Genomic DNA, 23956 nt, shown 5'->3' with positions numbered 1-23956 from the left:
TCAGTAGTATTGAATAATAAGAGTGAAATCATCATGTAAATAGTGTCACAATTAGCACTTAGTTGCTAGCTGTCAATAAATAGGTGAATGTCATGAAAACAAAAAGGTCACATTTGACCCCAAAATCAAAAGGAAAAAATAAGAAAATTTAATGTTAAGAAATTGAAGCCTATTGAAGAAATAAAGTTTTTTGTCTTGTAACATTATTGTCAAACAGTATGTTTTTAATTACTTTAAATAAATGAATTTTACAATTATATATATTTTTTAAATAATTCAATGTAATTTTTTAATTATTAGATTTTGAAAAAATTATCAATTTTCTTTTTTTTATATAATTCTGTATAAATTTACAGTTAATACATGTATTTTCATGATGTATACAATATCTGTCAATTTAAATCTATTACAATTTTTATTAATTTATTTTGGATTAAAAAAAAATTCTCATTAAAATAGTGATGAAAATAGTGTCACAATGCAAAATATCTTAAAGAAACTGAAGCCTATTTTTAGGACCATATAACAAAATATAATTTAGGATTTTGGGGTGAGTATGACCTGGTCATCATTTTGACAGGTTTTGTGAGATTTACTAAAATGCAAAGTAACTAGTTCAAATAAAGGCAAAAGTGGGGCCAATTTTTATAAGTTAAATGTGGATGACACCTTTTCTTCAATCTAAAAAAGCTGAACTTGCATGCTGTGGATGAATCTTAACCATAAAATCAGCCATTCTTTATTCTAAAACACAAAATCCCCTCACACATACACATCTATAGTTCTATTTATGCAAGCTCCGCAGGTTACATGCTGCTCCCCAGGGATCCTGTTTGTCAAAACGTGCCAACTGCATCATAATTTATGTATTCATTTAATATGATGTCATATATGGATCGTGTTTGTCTTTTAGCCAATCAGAGAACTAAGTGACTGATGATGCATAATTAGCATTGAACCTGCGACAAAAGATTTAAGCGTTTGCCATCAACAAGGGTCCCTTTTATATTGATTAGATTTAACTGCACAGACCACACAAAGAGCTGACACACATGACAAAAGCTAATGACCTGTATGCGATTACACAAAAACACACACACACTGCAGTCTGATCATGCAACAAAAACTTCAAAACATCCCGAGAAGGTTGCATGAAATATCCAATACGGAACAAAGCTTAACTTTCAGTTTGTTTCATCTTCTTTGGGGACAAAATACATGTAACCTTAAGCAAAAGGAAACAAGCATACACTAGAGGATAAACGCGAACACAAACTGCAAAAAGGAAGGATTATTTCACCCTATAGAAGGTAAAAGAAAGAGAAGAGACTTTCAAGTGTTCAAAAAAACAAAAAAAACAAAGAGGCGGGGAAGAGAAAGAGTGTTTGGGAGGGGAAGTTCGAGGGCACTTCCGTCCGGGTCTCTGGGAGGTGAGAGTCTGGCCTGTCTGAAGCACTTTGAAGCCGCGCAGATTAGTAACATGGCACTGGCTGCAAGTCGAGCGTGAAATCTCTCGCTTTTGGGCGTAGCGCTGGCCGTGAACAGTCCTTCTGCTTTCTCTGCCTGACAAAAACACTTCCTCAACTTTCCATCACTCTTGCTCCATGTTTTTTTTCAAACAGGAATAAATTCCTCTTGTAGCCTGTACTCACCTGCCAGCAGTTCCTCTTCATTCTTGAAAGACTTACGTTCTACCACAGTACAATGACTGTAATAACAGTAAACTGTTTTCCGGTTCTCTCTAAAAACACTAAAAACACTCCCTTTTCTCAGTCCCTTTTCTCTCTTTGCAAAAAGGAACAGCCCTAACTGCAATAGCAGTATCATTTTCAAAACATAATTTATCCATAAGTTCTTCCACAGTTCGAAAATGAAAAATAATAAGCAATGGTTACTTCTCTTTAAGTTTCTAATTCAAGGGTCACTGACTGAGTGTTTTTGTTTCTGCTTAAAGGGGCCATACTTTAACCTTTTGTTGCATTTTATTTATAATTAAACAAATAAAGGTTTCAAGCTTTCTTGCATAATTTAGTTTTACATCATGAGCATTTTCCTCCCTCTGTCTGTTCCTTAGAATTAAACAGGCTTTCATGCTACTGCACCTTTAAAACGTATTTATGTATACTACCTCATTTATAATTGGCTAACAACACCCTTATCAAAAGAGAAACAATGCCCTTGCCATGTTGTTAAATACTGAACAGACATCAGCTGGGTTTCCATCCACAAATTTTTATGCAGAATTTGGGCTATCGCATCAAATTGCTAGATGGAAACACCAAGATAGGAATAAAATCGCCAAAATGCACATAAAAAACGCTTGCTTAATAACATGAAAATAAATGTATCATAATAATATATAATATATATATAAATAATTAAAAAAGTGGATACATTTTTAATTCGATAAGAAGACATGCGCATAAACTACGATGGAAACACATTAACAAAATATATTCCTATAGAATTTATACAGAAATATATATATATATATATATATATATATATATATATATATATATATATATATATATATATATATTCCAGAAGTGAGTTTTTTGGGTTGGAAACACTGCTTTATTTGCAACTATTTCTGTGATATTTTGATTTTGCGCATACTTTCTTCTATCCAACCTTCATATACAGAGGCAACCATAAGTAAGCCATGCATCAGTTAATTTTCACGGAAACTGTAAACACTGTGTCTTTGTGGCACTTTCAAATTCCTCTGTTTGTTTTGAGCGACCCGCTTAGACCGCTTAGGGGCGGGACAATCTCACTGTTTGAACAACTGCAGACAAGGGGCGTATTCGGAAAGCTGTTTTGAAAACATTGTTTATTTTTGCAATTCTGTTTCATGCCACAAGTGTCACAGAAATTACATCCTTCAGCTTTAAGAGAATAAAAACCAACCAAACAAACAAAAAGGAAATCGCTGACTTACACATCGCTCTGGTGCGTATAAACTCTGTCGAACAGCGCCTCTGGAGCCATCCACTTCACGGGAAGACGACCCTACAGACATTGAAATGAGAAAAGGTCAAAATTGGTCGACCCCCAACATCTAAACGCTATGACACTTACACATCTTCATCTGTGTGAGACCCTTGTTAGCTTGGAATTTCATTAGGCTCAGAGCAGCACACCAATAATGACTGCAAATTAAATTCTTTTGCAAGTCCTGGTGGGACGTATCCCTGACCTCTAAGTTCCCTAAGGGGTCATAACTCATTTATAAATTGAAGCTAGTGGAGAAGATGCAACAGTCAATAGCATCTTGAGAGGCAGATATTGGGTTTAATCCAATCTGAAGGGCTAGAGGCTCACAATCTTCTGGCTTGGTTTAGATTCGAAAGAAGTATCTAACAGCGGTTTTATTTAGACCGAGCTGTACTGAAGTAATTGAATCTAACCCAAGCTATTAATCAGTCATCATTATCTCTAAGTCATGACTCTCTATTCTTGTCAAACTATGTTAAACGGTTTATAGACAGACCTTGGTGACCTTGATAAGAAATTAAGAATTATTCAAAACTAAAATGTTACTGCTGAATATAAGTTTGGAAAGATGGTCGTTTTAACATACAAACTAGTTTGCATTTCCCTGCTGGAAAACCAGGTCATTAGTGGAAAAGCTGGTTTTTGGAGCATAATAGCTGGTCTTTTGCTCATCCAAAGTGGTCAACCAGCTCTAACCTGCTTGACCAAGAATGCCCACCAGGCTGAAACCAGGTCCATCAGCTGATCAACCATCTAGACTAGCTTGGACCAGCTAATGACCATTTATGACGAGTTTAGGCCAGCTAGAAATCATTCTAAAAACAAACCAGCTACCACCCTCCGAAGTTCCAACAGGGTTAATCAATACATCCAAACAAAATATTGAGTTGTGCTTAGGTCCAGTTTTTTTTGTCGATTTGAGATTTGGAAAACTATCTCATATTGAAACCAATGATTCATTGAGATGACTCAGTTGATACAATGAGATAAATCAATGAGTATCAGAACCATTGAGGAATGTTCCGGGTTCAATACAAGTTAAGTTCAATCGACAGCATTTGCGTCATTATGTTGATATCACAAAATATAATTTTGACTCTTCCCTTCTTTTCTTTAAAAAAAGCAAATATTTAGATTACAGTGAGGCACTTGCAATGGAAGCCAATGGGACCAATTTTTAGAGGGTTTTAAAGGGAGAAATGAGAAGCTTATTTTGTTTAAATCATCGTTTTAGGGTTTTTGGGTTTATGGTGTTATGTGGTCCTGGCAAAAAAAAAAATTGGGGGGGAAATAACTTTACACAGAAAAGGTTAGTAAGTGATTTTATCACACTAAAATCACATTAACACTCATATTGTTTATGTCTTGAGCCATAATTTTGAAACAGTGTGTATTTTTACATTTACAGATTGGCCCCATTCACTTCCATTGTAAGTGCCTCACTGTAACCCAGAGTTTTGCTTTTTTTTAAAGAAAAAGAGGGACAAGTCTAAATTAATTATGCTACAAATGCTGTCAATTGAACTTAACTTGTACTGAACCCAGAATATTCCTTTAAATGTCGACATAAAACGACAATCACAACCCAGCAGCAGGTTATTGCATTTTGTTGAAAAAGATTGTATTTTTTTCTTTAGAATGATGAACTGTAGGGGTCCTGGGTAGCTCAGCAAGTAAAGACGCTGACCACCACCCCTGGAGTCTCAGAAGCGGAGGCAAATGAGATTCGTCCTCTGCCACCTGGATTGAGGCGAGTCACTATGCCACCATGAGGACTTCCAAAGTGCTCGTGGTGGCATAGTGACTCGGAATTCCATTTGGAATTGGGCATTCCAAATTGGGGAGAAAAGGGGAGAAAATCCCCCCCCCCCCCAAAAAAAATAAAAAAAATAAATAAATAATTGAATGATGAATAGTGCATAATAAGACTAGGTACATGTATTAAGAAAGTAAAAGGGGTCAATTTTGATTTCATGTTGACTTATGCGAACATGGACCAAAATGTATTATTGGTAACGATACTATCAATATTGAAATGAATTGGAACACAGACAGAGGTCAAACACTCTCGAATGAGTGATGGAGAGGAAACTACAGCCTAAAAAAGCATCTCAGCCGGGGTGCAGACTGGTATAATTGTGGGAATGAGAGTTAAAGCTATGCTTTGTCACTAACATTTCTTTCTCATGAGCTTGAACAACAAGCTTTTGGAATCAGAGAACAAGAGGGCAGGACCAAATAAGCAAAGAACTAAAATCACTTTACACGCCGACTGCCTGGGAATCCACAAATCATGCCAAGACTGGCGAGAGAAAGAGACAAGAGAGAGAGAGAACGTGGTGGAGATAAACACAGAAACAAAGCGAGAAATGAAAGAGAAAAGGTAAGAACAAATAAAGAGATGGCAACAGGCTGAAAAGAGTCAAGGATGAATATGTCAATGTGCAAAGGAAGCTTAAAGAAACTGAAATAGAAATTGGAAGTTTTGTGGCATTAAGTCCATGTCTATTTGTTTCGGCCTTACATTTGCTAGTGTATAGTGTATTTTCTTTCCTACAAAGCCAAAACAAGATTTGATATAGGAAATGGGTTTACAGGTAAAGAAAAGTGAAATTACGTTTGTCGTCTTTTTATAGTAATCTATGTTGTTCACATCTCTAGCCAGGCCGAAGTCTGCAATCTTCATAACGTTGCTTTCCGTGACCAAAACATTCCTGGCGGCCAGATCTCTGTGTATACACTGCCGGAGAAACAGAAAGAGACCATCAGATATAACAAAAACATTTAGGTGCTTTAAGATACACTGAAGGGCAGATGTTTTGTATTCAAAGGTGTGTATGAAAGTATAATAAGGCTCATTGACATTCCAGATGGGAAGGAGAGCGTAAGGAGTGTGTTTACCTAGTTTACTTGCTAGATTTTTGTTTAATAGTTATGTGTTAAATGTAAATAACATTTAAATGTGCATACATGCACATACCTTTTGGGAGGCTAAATACTCCATGCCACGCGCTACTTGGTAAGTGCAGGAGACCAGATCTTTGAAGGTAAGTGGTTCATCTGATACTCGGGCTATATCGTAGGAGTATTCCATTCCCGGGGGCCGCCGGGCCCTCAGATACTCTCGAAGGTTACCTTTAGACGCATATTCCACTATTACATATAACGGACCTACAATGGGAAAGAGTTGTTGTCAATGATCACATTGCTTTTTTTAAAGCTGATAAATCAAATATGAATCACAGATTCAAGGACTGATTCATGAATCAAGGGACTGATTCAGAGATTAATGGATTCATTGTTTGCTCACCGTCCTGTGTGCATGCCCCCAACAGATTGATGATGTTTTTGTGCCGACCAATCATCTTCATCATCTCCATCTCTGACACCAGGTCAGAAAGGTCTTTCTCTGTTGCATCATCTAAAAACAACAAACAAACGAATTAACGAACAAATAGAAATACATCTTGTTTTTAATGCATCTCCTCTTAATTTAGAAAGATCCTAAATGAATCCTATTAGCTCCTCCTGTTTCTTGTTCAGTGCAGAATCCTGTAGTACTTCTTACTGCATACTACTGTATATACTGCATACTATTTTCGGTATGTGAAACATTAGGCAGTTTTGAAATTAACATTTCATGCTACACTGTTGTTACATGATCTCACAGCATATGTACTGCTTAATGAATACTATGCAGTATATACTATATGTTTTTTTATAGTATGTGAAATATTCTATGATCTCACTATATACCATATACTATAAACTATTTAAAATAATAGTATGTGAAACATTAGGCAGTTATGCAGTGATAAACATTTCAAATAGTATGCTACACTGTTGTCATAATCTCACTGCATGTGTGCTGCTTACTGGATACTACACAGTATATACTGCATACTATTTTTAAATAGTATGTGAAACAATGTAGTATGCAATGATAAACATTTCAAATAGTAGTATATTACACTGTTGTCACATGATCTCACTATCTGTACTTTTTATTGAATACTACACAGTATGTACTATATACTGCATACTGTTTTAAAAAAAGTATGGGAAACATACAGTATACCATGATAAACACTATATACTACATATTATTTGAAAAAGTAGTAAGTAAAACATTAAGCACTTATGCAATGATAAACATTTCAAAAAGTGTTTTGCTACACTGTTGTCACATGATCTCACTGCATGTGTACTGCTCAGTGAATACTATGCAGCAGAGGTCTTCAAGGGTCCACCTTTACCTGAGGACCCGAGACCCGATCTGGGACCCGTACGGGTTCGGAGCCACGTTTTATACGGTCAGCCGGGTCCAGGCCCATTCTATCGCTGCGGGTCCCAGGTCTGTTTAACATTATGTGTAATAACCGAGTCGATCCGGGAAGACCCGGCCGTGATCAGACAGCGTTGATGATGATGGTGCTGTGTGTGTGTGTGTGTTGTAACTTGCAACATTGTAAATTTAGGATGAGAAAGTGTGGGCTAAGAAATAATGGAGCGGAGCCACAACGAGCTGAGTGACGTCAGAGGCAGAGCGGAGTTAAGGCACACGATAGCAAATTAGCAATGCTAACGTTAGCAGCCATGGCAATGAATGAGCAATCGTTATTATAGTTCAAAAGGGCAAACAGTCGAAGTTATCTCATGCGAGATTTTAAAAAAACTGCAAAGCTGATTCTAAACAAGTCGCGTTTGTCATCCGTCACCGTGACAGCAAGTGGACTTTTGAAGCTGAAATAATGAGTGGATTAGCTATGCTGTTTCAATCAGCAAGAGAGGAATCACCAAAAATCTGGATGTATTTTACCAACTTTCTTGGCAAGGAGGATGGATTATATGCGTCATGGCCAGGCACAGGGGAGAAGGCTACTAACGTTACATTAGGTAAGACATAAAGTTTTGTTTTCACAACTTGTAAATTAACTTGTTAATAGCAATCGGCTGTGAAATCAGTGTCGATCGGGTCTGTCTATCCCGGCCGGGTCCCAGATTTCAAATAATAGACGGGTCCGGTTCGGGTCCGGCAATTCTCGGTTCTGCATGGGTATAGGTCCAAGCTCTCAAATAATAGACTGGTCCGGTTCCGAGTTCAGGCACAAATTTTTGGATCTGTGAAGACCTCTCCTATGCAGTATATACTATATGCATACTGTTTTTAAAGCATGTGAAAAATACAGTATGCAATGATAAACATTTAGTAGTATGCTACACTGTTGTCACATGGACTGAGTTCAGAATTGCATACTACCATACTACACATACCATAAACACATATAGAGTAATAAGAGTAGTATGGGTAGTATGCCATTCTGAACTCAGCTCTCACTGCATGTGTTCTGCTTACCAAATACTATACAGTATATACTGCATACTATTTTTTAAATAGTATGTGCAACAGTAGTATGCTACACTGTTGTCCCATGATCTCACTGTATGTGTACTGTTTAATAAATACTATGCAGTATATACTGTATACTGCACACTATTTTTTAAATAGCATTTGAAATATTATGCAGTATGCAATAATAAACATTGTAAATAGTAGTATGCTACACTATAATCAAATTGTTTCCAATTGTTATTGGAAATAAATTAAATTATTTAGCTCTGTTTTTTATTTATTTTTTTTTATTTTTTTTTGCATCAAATATTGTGTAACATTTTTGCAGTCTGACCAAATAATGAATCAATACAAAGATGTTGGTTGATATTACTTCCGGTTCTATTATCTTTCTGGAAATGGAATACAATGGCAATGTATGCATTTGGCAAAAGTATAAAGTATGTGCAGAGTATGCATACTGCATACTGCAAAAAGAGTACGAGTAGTATTCCAAACATACCCTACGTGAGTAGATTGATCAGACTGGCCTGCTCATGTCCCAGTGTAACTGTCTGTGCATGTGGTGTCACGTTACACTGAAGAGCCAACACACACACAGCTCTCTTTTCATTGCCTCACGATTAAAAATCGTTTCTTCCATTTAGAGTAATTACCTCAGAGACAGTCGCCTTTTCATTATCTGCCTGCTGATCACCCGAGCGAAGCTGACACAATCCACTGACCAACATTCCTGTCTTATCTTACTTAATCCCATTTTTTTTCTTAAGAATGCTATGCACTCTTCCTTCCATAATGGATTCCTGAACATTTCAAGGACTTTTCATGAAAACACCATTTCTCTAAAAACTGTAAGATTCTGTGTGGCATTTTACAGAAATTGGACACTCAAGCCACACTTACAAATGTATGAATGTCATTGCATTAGACAACAAAATAGCAAACAAACTGGAATTTAAAGCTAGCACAAGCAGACTTTTTAAGCAAAACTTTTTTCAAAAATGTGTTTAGAATTTATGTGTGACAATTTCGGTCTGTTCCTCACAAATCGTATGGCATATGGCTTTAGAAAACTTGATGGTGCATTTTTGGAGCTTTACAGTATAAATTATCATCCCAAAAATCAATGTAAACATTCTTAAAAACATCTCCTTTTGTGTTCCATAGAAGAAAGAATGTCATCCAGATTTGGAACAATATAAAGGCCAATAAACGATGACAGAATTCTCATTTTCGGGTGAACTATTTCCTTGTGTGTCTAAATACTTTTCGGGGCCACTTTACATGAGTAATTAAAGCAGGTCTAAGAGTGAACATGCACTTGTTTCAAGTGTTTTCTACCGTGGTCTCTTCTCAGCAGCCCTGCCCCCCCTCCAGACCTTTTTCCTTCCTTTAAAACATTTTCTGAGACACAAGCTCCCTCCCCCACTCTCCTCTCTTTCTTTCTTCCAGCGTGAGGGTCGGTCTTTGTGCAGGTGAGGAGCGAGAATTGTGCAGCTGGTGAGCAGAGGGTCAGCTATGCGGCCTCTTGACCCGTGCTCTACCAGAGTCTCTCAGCACCAACAAATAACCCCTCACAGGCCTCTAGAGTACAGACCCTGCTTATCCCACTTTCTTCTGTAGTCACAAGTGCAGAATAAATACACTCTGAGATCATAACACAACATTTACTAGTCTGGTTTACTTCTTAGTTTTTCTAAAATTAGCATTAAAATGGACCATGAGTGGCAAAATGCCTTCACAATTCAAAATTTTCTGATGAAATGTGAGTGGTGCTTGCCCATGCAAAAATCGTCACCATGACGCTAGGATATAGAGCGCAAAAGTGTCCGCCCACTTTTCAGCCGTTTTGGTTTCCGTTAGTATCTTTCCTATTCATTTTTGTCCGTAGGGATTTCATAAAATCCTTCGAAAAACAATATAAACTTTGATTTGAAGCAAACAAGTAAATGAAAATCAACGTAATCAAATTGAAAATGGTAGCAAATATAAAACTACTGATTTAAAGGGGTCATGACATGAGGATTCACATTTTCTTTGATCTTTTGACATGTAAGAGGCCATTGTACTATAAAAACATACTGTAAGTTTCAGAAGTCAAAACTTCCTCCTCACTGCAAAAAGAGAATTTGTTGAAACCAAGCTGCCAAAACGACACGTTCTCTACTTCCTCCACATTGTGATGTCACACTGTGGTAGACATTTGCATCTGACAGCCTCCACAACAACGCATCAATGCATACTTTACCTTTAATCCCACTCAGTAGCAGTGAGCAGTTTGCCAACAGAGAGCCAATCATAAAATGGGCGTTTACTGTTAAGTCTTAAAGGAGCAGCAGCACCAAAACTGAGCATTTTCTGACAGAGGGTCAGAATGAGGTTGGAAAAATGATCATGTTTTAAAAATATATGACTATTTTTGTGCAAAAAACTTTACTGATATTATAACTGAACCTTAAGGAACATTTTTAAATAGTAAAGAAGTCATGTCGTGTCCCCTTTAAAGTTATTGATTATAAGTACAGAAACAATACATTTTAAATTCGTTGCAAAATATTCAGATATATACAAATATATCAGTAGTTTGAAAGTGTAGGGAGACCGGTTGCATCATTCACAGTGTGTCATGGGAGTGGATGGTCGCTGCAGAGCTCTTTTGGCACGCTTCGTTTATGCAATTGTGGATTTTTCTCCTCGGGATCATGGGTAGTGTATTTTTTCACTAGAACTACAAAATGAAGTTAAAATAACATGTAATAAAGGCTTTAAACAGAATCATACAGAATCAATTGTAAAACTGATCTGTCTATAAATGTTTATAAGTTATAATTAAAAATCAATTTGCTTATGGCGAAAATGAATGGGATTTTAGGTGGTAGCCAGGGCATTGCTATTTGGTTGCTAAGGTGTTCTGAGTGTTTCTGAGTTTCAAAAGTGTTTTCTATGTTAAAATACTCTGGTCCTCAGATAAAGCTCATGTCCCTCCTTCAGTGTAAGTCTATGGAATCTGTCGCCGGTTTTATTGTCCACCAGTCCAATTGGTTATAAGGGCAATAACAGCACTTTCAATAAGCCACATGGTCTGAGGTATCATTCATGCCCGCAGTATGGTGTCAGGTTTGTTCAACTCCCTAAACATGAGCAATAGTAATTACCATGTTTGCCTTAGCAAACTCCACTAATTAGTAAACAATCCTGAAATTCTGCAACCATCAGGATGAATGAAAACCTTCTCATTTACTCTTTGCGTACAAGTAAACATGAGCTAAATGTTGACTGGAGACACTCTGCAAGACACAATTGTGCTGAACTACAACTTGGAAATGTTTAACTTATAGTTGCATGTGTGATATAGTCTGAAATGGCCTCTTACCTTTCAGCATCTTGACAGCTACAGTCAAGGCCTCTTTTGGTTTATCTTTGTCAATGCCCAGAGCTTCAGCCATGACCACCTGACCAAAGCAGCCCTCGCCCAGCGGTTTACCAAGAGTTAACCTGCACAAACACCAGTGACTACAAACATTACAAAATGACAACTTCCTGGTTAGGTCTCAGTAGATTTCTCAGTAGAAATGTAATGCTTTTGCTAGGTATTTAGATATTTATAATCATCAACATTCAATACAACATATTAGAAGACTTTTTCACATTTTCTGTGTTGATTTTGGGGCAAAATCTGTAGCATTCAGAATTCTGCAGTGAGACAAAAGTACTACACTCTTATTCAAAGCTAAAAACACCATTACATTTGCAGAAAGATTTAATAAAAAAACAAGCAAAGGCATGCAAATTCAACTTATTTGTAAAACTTTACGAATGGTGGGCGTTCCAATTCTGTGAAAATCTGTGTGAGAGTTCTGCAGTCGTGGATTTTCCATCGGCTGACATGTTATGTATGGTATGTGACTTCCAAGTCACAGAATGCACCTGTGATGCCTACAAAGCTGTCTAGGTTGGCATCCCACTAGGTTTTGTGACACAGCTAATTTCTGTCTGTATATATCAAATTCAAGTATTGCTGATGTCATCATTTAACTGTATATCATATTTGCAGAGTGCGTGTTGGTGTGGTGTTGTGCTTAACTCAGAAGTGTTAAATAGGTGCCCTTTGCCTTCCACTGCAAAGCTTATATTAGACATTAGCAAGTGTGACAGTGGAGTGTCTGGTGGCGAGATCTAGAGTTACAGGTCTCTAGGGTGAATAACAATACACCTTTGGGGGTTTAGAGACTTTCTTAGTGTGTGCAAGAGAGGGCTAGATGTCACAGCTAACACTTGACTACTGTGCTCTGGTCAAGTGTGAAAAAGATTAGAATATGTATCTAGAGATTGTTGTAACCTATACATCGCTCGGTCACAAGACTTAAGTTTTTTGAAGGGGATCTTAAAGGTGAAGTGTGCCCGCCCACTTTTTAAGCAGTCTTGGTTTCGAAAGTATTTTTTACATTCATTTTCTCCATAGGGATTTGATAAAATCCTTCATAAAAGAGTTTTAAGCCTTTACAAAGAAAAACAACCAGCTCTGAGGTGAATCACAACATTACAAACTTTGATAGGAGCAATAAAAAGTATTTGAAAATCAGACAAAAGTCAAAGGTACAAGACTGTGCACTTAACGTCTTTAATCAGGGAATGAACTACAATCCCCTGAAGCACTGCAAATGACGTAATTGAATTAAAAACAAAGGAAATATCTAAACTATTGATTTAAAGTTTTTAATTATAGGCTTACCAAAACAATATATTTTAAGTTTATTGCAAAATATTCATATATATAAAATATATAAGCAGTTTGAGAGCGTAGGCAGACCGACTCGATTGCATTATTCACAATGCACCATGGAAGCGGATGGTAGCTGCAGAGCTCTTTTGCCGCACTTTGTTTGCAATGATTTTCTGATTCTCTGGATCTTTCTCTTTAGGATTCAAGGGTAGTGTAGTTCTCACCCAGAAATTTCGCCATTAAACACAATTTTAAAAAATTTGAGTTGAGCATATACCATCGAATAACAGCCTCGGAGCTCACGGATGGTTTCTCTTTGAAAGTTTGGAATGGAAAAAATGGAAAAAAATTTTCCAATGGAAAAAAATTAATGAGATTTTTACTAACGTAACCAGCCTGTTGTGCACTAGTGGCACTGAAGAGAATAGCAAAAATAATGACTGTTTTTATTAGGGCTGTCAATCGCTAAACATTTTTTATCAAATTAATTACATGGTATGCCGATTAATTAAATGAATTAATCGCAATTAATCGCATATGTAAACATCTGCTGAGAAATGAGTGTGGTTTGTTCTCTGTATAAGCCGCGCGTTGCCTATACAGCTGGAATTTTCGCTTACCGCCCCCTGGAGAAAAGAGGTGGTACTTCAAGCCATTGGTAGGAATATTCCTTATTACATTCCGGGGACATGGTTAATTGTGTTAATATTTTAACACGTAATTTTTTTTATACAATTAATCGTGTTAAATCGACAGCACTAGTTTTTATACAAGTTTTAAACACTCCCCCTGTCTTCCACTGTTCAGTTAAAGCCCTGCCCCAAACTCACACCATTGGTTGAGCCATTGCTTTTATGTCAGGCACAGTCAGGTCGCCTAAACACGCTGAAATTTCAACATTTTGCAATTCTGTTTGGTGCTGCTAGTAAATAAATAATAATAGTAGAATCTGAAATATGAGCATATATGCTCAAATACATTAACTAATATTTTATTTATATAATTTTTATATACAGTATATCAGATTTCTGTGTGGGCTAAAAGAAACCTTTTTTGAACTTTTTATAAGTAAAAAAAAATATTTAGCATTTATAATAACTTATAACACTTTTCCCAAAATTAGCTTTTGTTAAATTTCTTAAAATGTAACTTCTGGGGACATTTGCAGCAATTCTGGTTTTGAAACAAACAAACACAATTACACAGTCACACGCTTAATCTTCATCCCTCACAGTTACTATGACACCCGACCTCTTGACCTGCCAGTGGCCCTCCGTCAACTTTTGATTGACAGGTGTTGGGTTTGTTACCACCCCCCTCCAGCACTGGGCTATGTAAACATTCACACCCGCAGCAGGGTCTAGGGCTGATCTTTGTCTGTGATAACACAAACTCCTCTGTGCTGTACGCTCAATGGCAGCCTCTGTCTGTTCAGCCCACCACAGATAATCAATGTTATGTTTATCCTACACGCCAGCCGCAAATGTTAACATTCCACTGTCTTCTGCCTCTCAAAGGCATGTGGCCCCAGGGCACGTCACAGCGGTCCGAGAGTTAAATGGATAGTCCACCCAAAAATGAAAATTCTGTCATGATTTACCCTGTATCATGTTGTTCCAAACTTCTTTGACTTTGTATGGAAGAAAGATGCAATGAAAGTGAATGGTGACTGAGGCTTACCTCCTATTCTACCTAACATCTCCCTTAACGTTTCACAAAAGAAATTCATCACATAAACATCATGAGGGTCACGGAAATGATGACAGAATTTTCGTTTTTGGGTGAACTATATTTAGCAACTTAACAGTTTTAGTAAATATAGTTGATTATAGATAGAAAACAAAACATTTTGGGATACACTTTTAAGGAAACATACTAATAAGGTTATTTACTGTGCATTACAATTGAAATAAAAAATTTTATAAAAAAGATCATTTCTAACAAAATCTTTTGCACAAAAATACACGTTTTAGCTTGTCTGCCCAAAAGCAACAATTCTATGGTGGGCGTGAAGTTAAATTACATAGAATGGGGCTTCCCCTTACCTACAGAATGAACGTTTCTGGCCTTTTTGTAACGTATATTAAAAAGACAGTAGTTTTCCTTGGTACCATGGTACAGTGATGGTATCGGATGGTCATATAATACTGTACTTTGATATATAAAACAGTAGGCTATTAAATATTACAATGTTCAAATAATATGGCATTTACAAAGTATTCAAAGGAACTTCAGAGAACACCATATTATTGTGTTCCAATAAAACAATAATACAACTGAACTTTTTTTGTAAGCAATTGAACTGCAATATAGTGTTGAAATCTTGCGGCCTCTTTAACTGTATACAAATCAATAACAGTACAAAAATGACCACCTTTTTTCACCATGTTCATGACAGATTCCTTATACAGGGTTTCTTAGTGATTTATTTATAAGGTTTTAACAATACAAGAACAATGGACCCATTGAAAGCTACAACTGATACCGGAAGCATTTTGTTAATATTAAGCGCGACAATTAAACATTAATTTGTGAGTCTGAGCTCTGTTGTGTTTTGTTCGCTTAGTCACACTATACAGGTGTGAAATCGAGGTCCAAGTGTAAGAAAAGAATGTGTAACACATACTGTATAGAAAGTTACCAACATCCAAACTAGCAGAAACTCATATCTCCAAGAAAAATGAGTAAAATATTATCTCTCTTTAAGAATTAAGGGGTAATAATGGATCAGTGGTAATGGATGAATGATTAATTGTACATTGCAGCAGCATTAGTCACCGGTTAATAATTACGCATAATGGGAATGCGACCACATAACAAGATTAGTTTCACATCACAACGATTTCCAAGTTAAAAGATGCAAGATTGCACTTTGAATTTAATAAAGGTGGCAAACAACTACAAAAACTAAAGAAAATTAGTCATTTAACTGACACTTTTATCTAAAGTTTCTTGTTCAAGGGCACATTGATAATGGTTAATGGGACTTGAACCAACAACCGATTTGTATCAACTATATGTCACACCTACGCTACCAATCGCACTTTGAGGAAACTCACTTTTCTCTGGAAAACTCCCAGCGGGGGTCTTCAGGAAGGTCATACTCAGGGATGGGGTCATCATGGGCGGAGCTACGGCGAGTGGTGATCCTGACCAGTGGCGTGCTGGAGCTCATGGAGGAGCTGGAGTCAGAAGACACCTGTAAGGAGAAAGGTGATTGGCTGATCACCTGTGTCTTTGAGACAGCACCATACACAATCAAAAGCTACAAGTGTGTGCGTGTGTGTGTGTGTGTGTGTGTGTATAAATGTGGTTTATGAGGACATTTCTAGCGTCCCCATAATTCAAATAGCTTATAAAATATATTAAAGTTATTTTGAAAATGTAAAAATGCAGAACGTTTTTGTGAAGGTTAGGTTTAGGGGTAAAGTTAGGGTTAGGGGATAGAATCTATAGTTTGTACAGTATAAAAATTATTATGTCTATGGAGAGACATAAGGATAGCCACACCAACATGCTGTGACTAAAGACCAAATGAAATATACGGCAAGCTGTCTTGCTTTGTTTAAGCAGGTTTACGTAAAAGCCATGTAGTAAATAAAATGACATTTTCAATCAGTAGACTCAAAACAAACTTAAATATTTATGATATTTTCAATTTGGAGGCTTCTTTATCAATATCGGAGAACTTACCCCGTACAGAATACCTTCATCTTCGCAACAAGGGAAACTGACATGTTATTCAATAACTTACAACATCTAAGCATCTCATACAAAGTCACCACCGTGCAAAACTTTAAGGCATAATCTTCTATTGTAGATACACATATATGTAATACTGAAATACTATTCAGGAAAAAATTATGATTTAATACAACTTACCTACCTACCTACCTACAATAGTTGTGGCATCATTTCCAGCACACCAAACAATTGTGCCCCAAATAAAGTTTTTTTTTTATGTCAAAATTTAGTGTACTTATAACCAAATATAAAAATTAAAAAAAACTAGTGAGAGTGTGACATTTTTTTTAGCGAGACCACAGTACTAAAAGATGAAAAACATCCCTATATAAAGACAAATCGTTATCTTAAAGTACTGTATATATGTGTGTATGTGTGCATGTATATAAGGTTTTTGGAACTCTTTATCTACTTTCTGTTACCTGGCGGCGCAGTGGGATCTGTTTGGTCAGCTTGTGAACCGCAGGTTGACTCCCAAAATCAGGCTTCTTAGCCGACGTTCTCATTCTGCAAACTACCACGATCACCACCATACAAGCGATGAGAAAGACGCCTATGCAGTAGATTGCAATCTCGATGTAGTCCGGGGGGTAGTCTTGCTCGATGGTGTCTGTCTGGGCTGTAGTGTAGCAAGGAGTATCAGACAAAATCGGACAAAGAAATGAGGGAACAAACCAGGAAGGACTCTAGCTAATCCTCAAGCAATACAGCGATGGAATATTGCACCAGAAACCTTAATATTGCCCAAAACATGATTCCAAATCCACGTGAGAGCATGAAGATTTCACAGGAGAATATTCCAGCAGTCATACCAAAACAGAGCAAAAGGAAGGGTTGTTGAAGACTGCAAATCATGCGAGAGGCACAAACATACACACTTAACACATCAATGAGGTTTCAAGCTCTCACTCTAAATTACTAAAGGAGTTCCACAAATACCTTTCTTGCAATAAATACAATTCCTAAGAATAATTAGAGATCCTGTAGCTCAAACGGTAGAGCATGGCACTAGAAACAAACTGAATGCACTGTAAGTCGCTTTGGATAAAAGCATCTGCCAAATGCATACATGTAAATAAATGTAAATTAAAAATTTACACTATCGCTTACATACACTAAGAGTGTAGAACTATAACAAGAAATGTTGATAGAATAGCTCAGATAATTTGGTCTTGGAAGAATTTGATGAGAAATGTTTGAGTTTATATTGTGATTTCTGACTTTTTATTGCAGACTTTCATTTTTCGGAAATTTGTTTCTGAAACTGAGACACGTGAGAATACTGGAGTCTTTTTCTCAAGAGAGCAATCTAAGAGGCAACAGACTTTAGCAAAAGTCTCAATTTGATCTCGATTTAATCTTATTGAGATACTAAAGTGACTTTTCTCTCATGGCTGAGATTTTCAATAGACCCTACCCCTAAAGCTAACTGTCACACAACGTGTTATATTTTCATTAATATACTATTTAGCATGTTAATTAAACTGTTTTCCTTATGGGGATATTTGGTTGGGCACATGGTCAATCACAGCATACATTCTGACACTCAACCACCCCTGCAAACTCATTTACATATGACTGTAGTATCGAAGTACTTCCTGCCACTTAAAGTCCTTCAGGAATATATGCTTCATGGACACGCCGTACACTAACACACACACTTCCATCCGTCTGACCGCAGACTAGTAAGTGGTGCCATTTGCAGTCAAAGATTTCTTCTGTTTCCTTGTCCGGAAATGTACTCTTATTAAAATGCGATGAGGGCCATGCTGTTGCATTATGCATGTCAGCGTGCACATAAGACACCTATAGCCCTTTATAATGTTTAGATTTTTAACCATGTGTTCTTAAAACTATGAAACATTTTTGATTCACTGCTATCCAGTTAAACCTGCCAAACTGAATTAAAATGAATGGCTATTATTTAGCATACTATCTGACTTGTAATAAAGATCTAAATCAAGTCAGTCTGGACACTCCTTTAGACACACACACTCACACACACATACACAAATAAACACAAACACTGTGGGTTTGGAGTTGCTCTAATGACCAAGAAAGTCCAACATCTGAGAAAGAAAACAAATGTTGGGACTTTCTTTAGAGAATTTAGCAGTTATTAGAGCTGAAATGAAAAAAAAAAAGACAATGAAGCATATCAGAATGACATAGGGCTCAATGGAAAAATGGGTATAGTGTTAAAAGGAAAAGTTGACCCCAAAATGAAAAGTCTGGCATAATTTATTCAATATCATGTTCCAAACCCCTGCTTTCATGGAGCACAAATGAAATTTTTTTGAAGAATGTTCACGGTGCCCCTTTCATATCATGAAAACATACAGTAACCAGGGCTGTCAAGCTCCTAAAAAAAATAAGAACCATAAAAATATCATAAAAGTGGTGCACATGGCTTGTGTATGATATTCCAATTCTTTTGAAGACAAAAGATAGCTTTGTGTGAAGAATAGTCCTTCTCTCCTGGTCACTGTATGCTTTCATTGTAAAGGCAAGAGCAGCTTATACATTCTGCCTAACATCTACTGTAGTCTTCCACGAAAAGTGATTAAATGATGACAGAACTTCCATCTTGGGTGAACTATTCCTTTAAAACACGTCTTTTCAAAAATGCGACCAGTAAAATGTTAGTTGGGAAGAGAAAACTGGCAACAAGAGGGAACTAAAAAACACTTGGGTGCAGTTTTTGGACACTTCCACCCAACAGACTATTGTAAAGCTCTTATATTTGACAAGACTTTTTATTGCAATGTTGAGCAAACTCAACAGTGATCAATTAAGGACATTAGATTTGTGTTCAAATGTCTGAGGATCATTCCAAGTGTCTTTCACTCCCTCTCATAGAGATCTGCCTTAACAACATTGGCGTGGTATCAACCAAACATTCCGCTGATGTAAAGAAAACTGTACAGAAGCAGTAGAGGACAAGTGTATACCTGGAAGCACCGTCAACCAAGCAGTGTGATAGGAGATCCCAATAGAGTTACCCGCCAAGCATGTATACTCCCCCGCATCCTCGAAAGTTACATTAGGCAGGTAGAGCACCTCAATCTCTTTGTCCGTAGTGTTCACACCTGCCGTCTGAGAGAAACAAAGGAGGAACGCAGAAGAAGAGTGATAGAGAGGGAAGATTGGAATGAAAGGAGAGATACAAAAATGGACAGAGGAGAAATGGAGGGAAGACAGAAGAAAAGAAACAAATCAGACCCAAAATACCAAAAGGAAAAAGAAATGGGAGAGGTTTATTGTTGTATTTCCCATCTACACATAAGAGATGGTAGATGTTCCATTTTGGTAGAAGGGATCATCAGAAAGGAAGGGTAGCACAAAACCGCCATAATGAAACGTAAGGGGGTGGAGGAAAACAAGTTTAAACAAATACGTTTGAAGCCTTTGTGCCCTGAACCAAAAAAAGGTGAGCCCACCTGATCCTTAAGGTCCATGCAAACACAGGTGAAGAAACATGGAAGACAAGCCACTGCCTTTTCGCCAAGAGAGAAAGGACAAAATGGAGAATCAAATAAAAGGAAAGCAGAAGAAACTAGGAATGTGCAAAACTACCCATTTTCAGAATTGACTAGTCGGTGGGAGTCTTGAGAAAGTGGAAACTTAGTGTCATGTCCACCAAAAACACCAATCTGAGAAGTTTTTTTAAAGAGAGGGTATATTTAGTTTTTTCCGCATTTCGTTATGTATCACACACAGTTGAGCGTGCTAGCCTTTCAAAGTTTACTCTTTTGACAGTGAGTCCATAAAGTACACATTCAACACATGCCTGCTACAACTGCTTTGTGATACTCTTTAGTACAGTCAAAAATGTGCACAGATGCATACTGACAGTCCGTGTCTGTGCTGGCAAAATTTAAGTCACACAAACTGTGTGCGAGACGTAGCGGTACGCAGAAAACCAAAGTATACTTTAGGGTGGCGTTCTTATAATATGCATTCTTGTGTTGAAAAACAGATAGATGGAGCTCAGTGGAATGGTACCGAACGCAGGGGTCTCGAGATGGGTTTTTAAATGTTGAACTATTTTTAACTTGATAGGCTTCCAAGCACAAAGCTTATGGTGCAAATCACTAAATAAAATTGTGTAGAATGTTCAACCCTTTAAAATGTATGGGAAGATATTCAACAAATAGATCAGCTAATTATATAAATAACCTTTCAATTAATAAAAATCATAGTTCACACAAAGAAACCCTACAGATTATAAATTACAACAGAAGCATTGCTCACAACAGATGATTTGAATCTGACATTAATTATACTGAAATATATCGTTAAAGGTGGTAAATTTGTTACACAAGTGGTGCTGTGATGGCTGTAGCATCACTGCTTTAAACAGACAAATTTAGAGGTGCAACTTCTCGGACAGAGTTTACAGTGCTAAAACAGCACGATCAAACTCTGCAATAATCGGTTGGTGGACAACTTGTCAACTAGTCCATTGTTGGGGGTTCTTCAGGACCAGGAATGGAAAACACCAGACTAGTTGTTGAACTTGACCAATCTCTAGCAGAAACCAAATGGACAAAGTGGAAAATAGACATGGGAAAGCTGAGACAGAATAGAAAAAAAAACAAAGCAGAACAGGAAGACTGTGGCAAGGACAAACCAAAGGCTTGTTTCCATGGCCGACTGGCAGGCTTTTAGGAAGAGATCCACCAAAACAAATGGAAAAATTAAAACACCAGACACACCACAACGGCTCAGCGGAAATCCCAGGATCAACAAGATGACATAAAAACAACCCAAAACACCAGCAGGGGGAGAACGCCAGTGAAGATCAATGTTTCTCGTTCTTTGTTTTTACCTGGTAGGACAGTCAGCCAACCGGACTGGTTAACCTGCCCAAGATAATTGGAGACCTGGCATGTATATTCACCAGCGTCCTCTTCTGTGACATTGGTGAGAATGAGTACCTCCACGTCCGAGCTGTTTATGCCCGAGCGCTAAGGGGCACCACAACAAGTACAAACAAACACACATATTGGAGCCTGTTACAATATTTCAATATTTACAATATTAGGAGAGCGAAGAATATAAGGAGAAGAAGAGGGAAAGGCCACCACCCATGATGTCATATAATAAAAAGAAACGAAAAACTTGTCTAGAATCTTTCCTACAAGAGTATGCCTTGAACGTCCAGTTTGTCCTCTGTAAGAATAGAGTTTAGTATATTGTTTTTGCAGTGGCCGGGCCGTGACGGAGCACAGCCGGCACTGAATCAATTGATCAGTGGGAGAGCGAGATAAGGGGCGGCCGGAGACGCCGGTTCGAGAGAGAGAGAGAGACGCAGCGGCCGCGCTGCACGTTTGTTTATGTTTGTTTTAAGTTTACCATTAAAGTTTATGTTTACTGTTCAGCTGGTGCCCGCCTCCTCCTTGCCCGTCCTTTACCTGTTACTGTGGTGCAGAAACCCGGGAGGGAGGGAACCGGCTGAACAGTAAACATAAACTTTAATGGTAAACTTAAAACCAACATAAACAAATGGGCAGCATGGACGTGTGCGTCTCTCTCCCTCGAACCGGCATCTCCGGCCGCCCCTTACCTCGCTCTCCCGCTGATCAGCTGATTCAGCACCGGTCGTGCTCCATCACGGCCCGGCCACGCCCTCATCCTCATCACAGTTGTGTTGTGGATGCTGGTCCCCAGAACTGTGTTGGTGTGCTGGTGCCCCTACTAAGCTGGTCCACCAGCTACACCAGTACCAAATCAGCATAAACCAGTTTGAACCAGCAATTCATTCTGGTCTAAGCTGGTCTTTTCAGCAAAATGTTTGATAATAAAATTATTCCAAGAAAAAGGACAGAAAAAAGGAAAATGGATCAGTCTGAGATCCAATCAGATTCTTTAAACATGAATACAGAGGTCTGATTGGTTAAGACAAACTAAGCCTACCTTCAACACGCGGATATATGGGAGTCCATCGGGGCCATAACGGCTGCCGTTCTTGATAATGTGTTGCAGCCACTGGATGTGAGGCTGGGCGTCACTGTAAACTTTACAGACAAACTTAGCATCCTCTCCAACGTGTACGGTGATGTTAGCCGGCAGGCCTGCCTGAAGAATTGGCCGGTGCGGAGAGCGTTCTGATATAAAAGAAAAAGAAGGTGCATCATTATAGCAATATGTACCTCACTGTAGCTTTATTCTGTTGGTTCTGATCGATTCTATCAATAAAGAGGCAAACTCACAAAAGCACAACACAATAGCTCTGTTTCAAAATCTAGGGAGCTGTCTGGTTTACATACAGTTGTCTCTGCATATTAAACTGGGATAGGACAAAGTATTTTAAAATTGACAAAATTACAATACACACCTTAACAGAATTTAACACTGCTCCAACAAGATGGCTGTAATTTTTGTTTTCTCAGTTTTGCACACTCAAAAAATAAAAATAAATAAAATCAAAGCCTCAAAAGAGTAAATGGTTTTAAGTAGCTAATAGACTTGGTAGTACGGTTTCCTATTATTTTTTAAACTGACTGCAAACTATATTTGCTTTTGGATCCTTACACTTAGAATTACTGAACTACATTTTCCATTGAACCAAAACACACACACAAAGTAGACTAAACCTAATTTCTAAACCACCAATACACACAACTCTTTGTCTCCAAAACACAACATTATTCTCACCTGTCATTCAGTTCTGATGTATCTCCTGGTAACCTCGACACACACAGATACACAACCGTGATGTCACACAGAAGATGTGGAGAGGATAACCTCCACAAACAAGCAGCGAAGTCGTGTGGGGGATGTAATAGGATTTAGGACGAGGAGCACACCAAGAGGCTCAGGAAAGGCTCAACACAATGGTGCAAACCAGAGAGAGAATGCAGAATAATGAGGGAGCCGGGGTCAAAGGATGGTAAGTATAAAGGATGCCCAACAGATGGGCAGTGAAAAGAAAAGACAGACAGATGAGGAAGAACAGATGAGGAACAAAAAGTGAGAGACATAAAGTTGCTCTGTGGTCCACTCATGCTGGGGCAAACTGGACACTTCTGTGAGTATTTGACTACTATTAGAAGGTAAAATTGATATATGTGCTGTAACCAAGTCAACTGAATATTTTTCTGTCTGCTCAAACTTTATAAAACCCTGTGTTT

At 37.7% G+C, this 23956-nt stretch overlaps 1 protein-coding gene across 6 annotated transcripts in view; it reads right to left on the bottom strand.

Annotated features, from left to right (window-relative positions):
* fgfr2 (fibroblast growth factor receptor 2) overlaps nt 1-23956 on the bottom strand; it is a 65956-nt gene that overhangs the window by 13374 nt on the left and 28626 nt on the right. For 3 of the 6 annotated variants that reach the window (XM_051647841.1, XM_051647846.1, XM_051647847.1), the window contains 9 exons: nt 22740-22930; nt 19772-19916; nt 17237-17439; nt 16136-16275; nt 11727-11848; nt 6311-6421; nt 5981-6171; nt 5618-5740; nt 2945-3015 (listed from right to left, as the gene is read on the bottom strand). In XM_051647841.1, the coding sequence (XP_051503801.1) occupies nt 2945-3015; nt 5618-5740; nt 5981-6171; nt 6311-6421; nt 11727-11848; nt 16136-16275; nt 17237-17439; nt 19772-19916; nt 22740-22930 (1297 nt within the window). Of the gene's footprint in view, nt 1-2944; nt 3016-5617; nt 5741-5980; nt 6172-6310; nt 6422-11726; nt 11849-16135; nt 16276-17236; nt 17440-19771; nt 19917-21651; nt 21791-22739; nt 22931-23956 lie in introns of all 6 variants that reach the window. The other 3 variants (XM_051647845.1, XM_051647844.1, XM_051647843.1) reach the window with 3 other exon arrangements.

This window comes from Myxocyprinus asiaticus, chromosome 21, assembly GCF_019703515.2.
Source record: "Myxocyprinus asiaticus isolate MX2 ecotype Aquarium Trade chromosome 21, UBuf_Myxa_2, whole genome shotgun sequence".
Classification (NCBI taxonomy): Eukaryota; Metazoa; Chordata; class Actinopteri; order Cypriniformes; family Catostomidae; genus Myxocyprinus; species Myxocyprinus asiaticus.
This window is presented reverse-complemented; position numbering and strand designations above follow the sequence as displayed.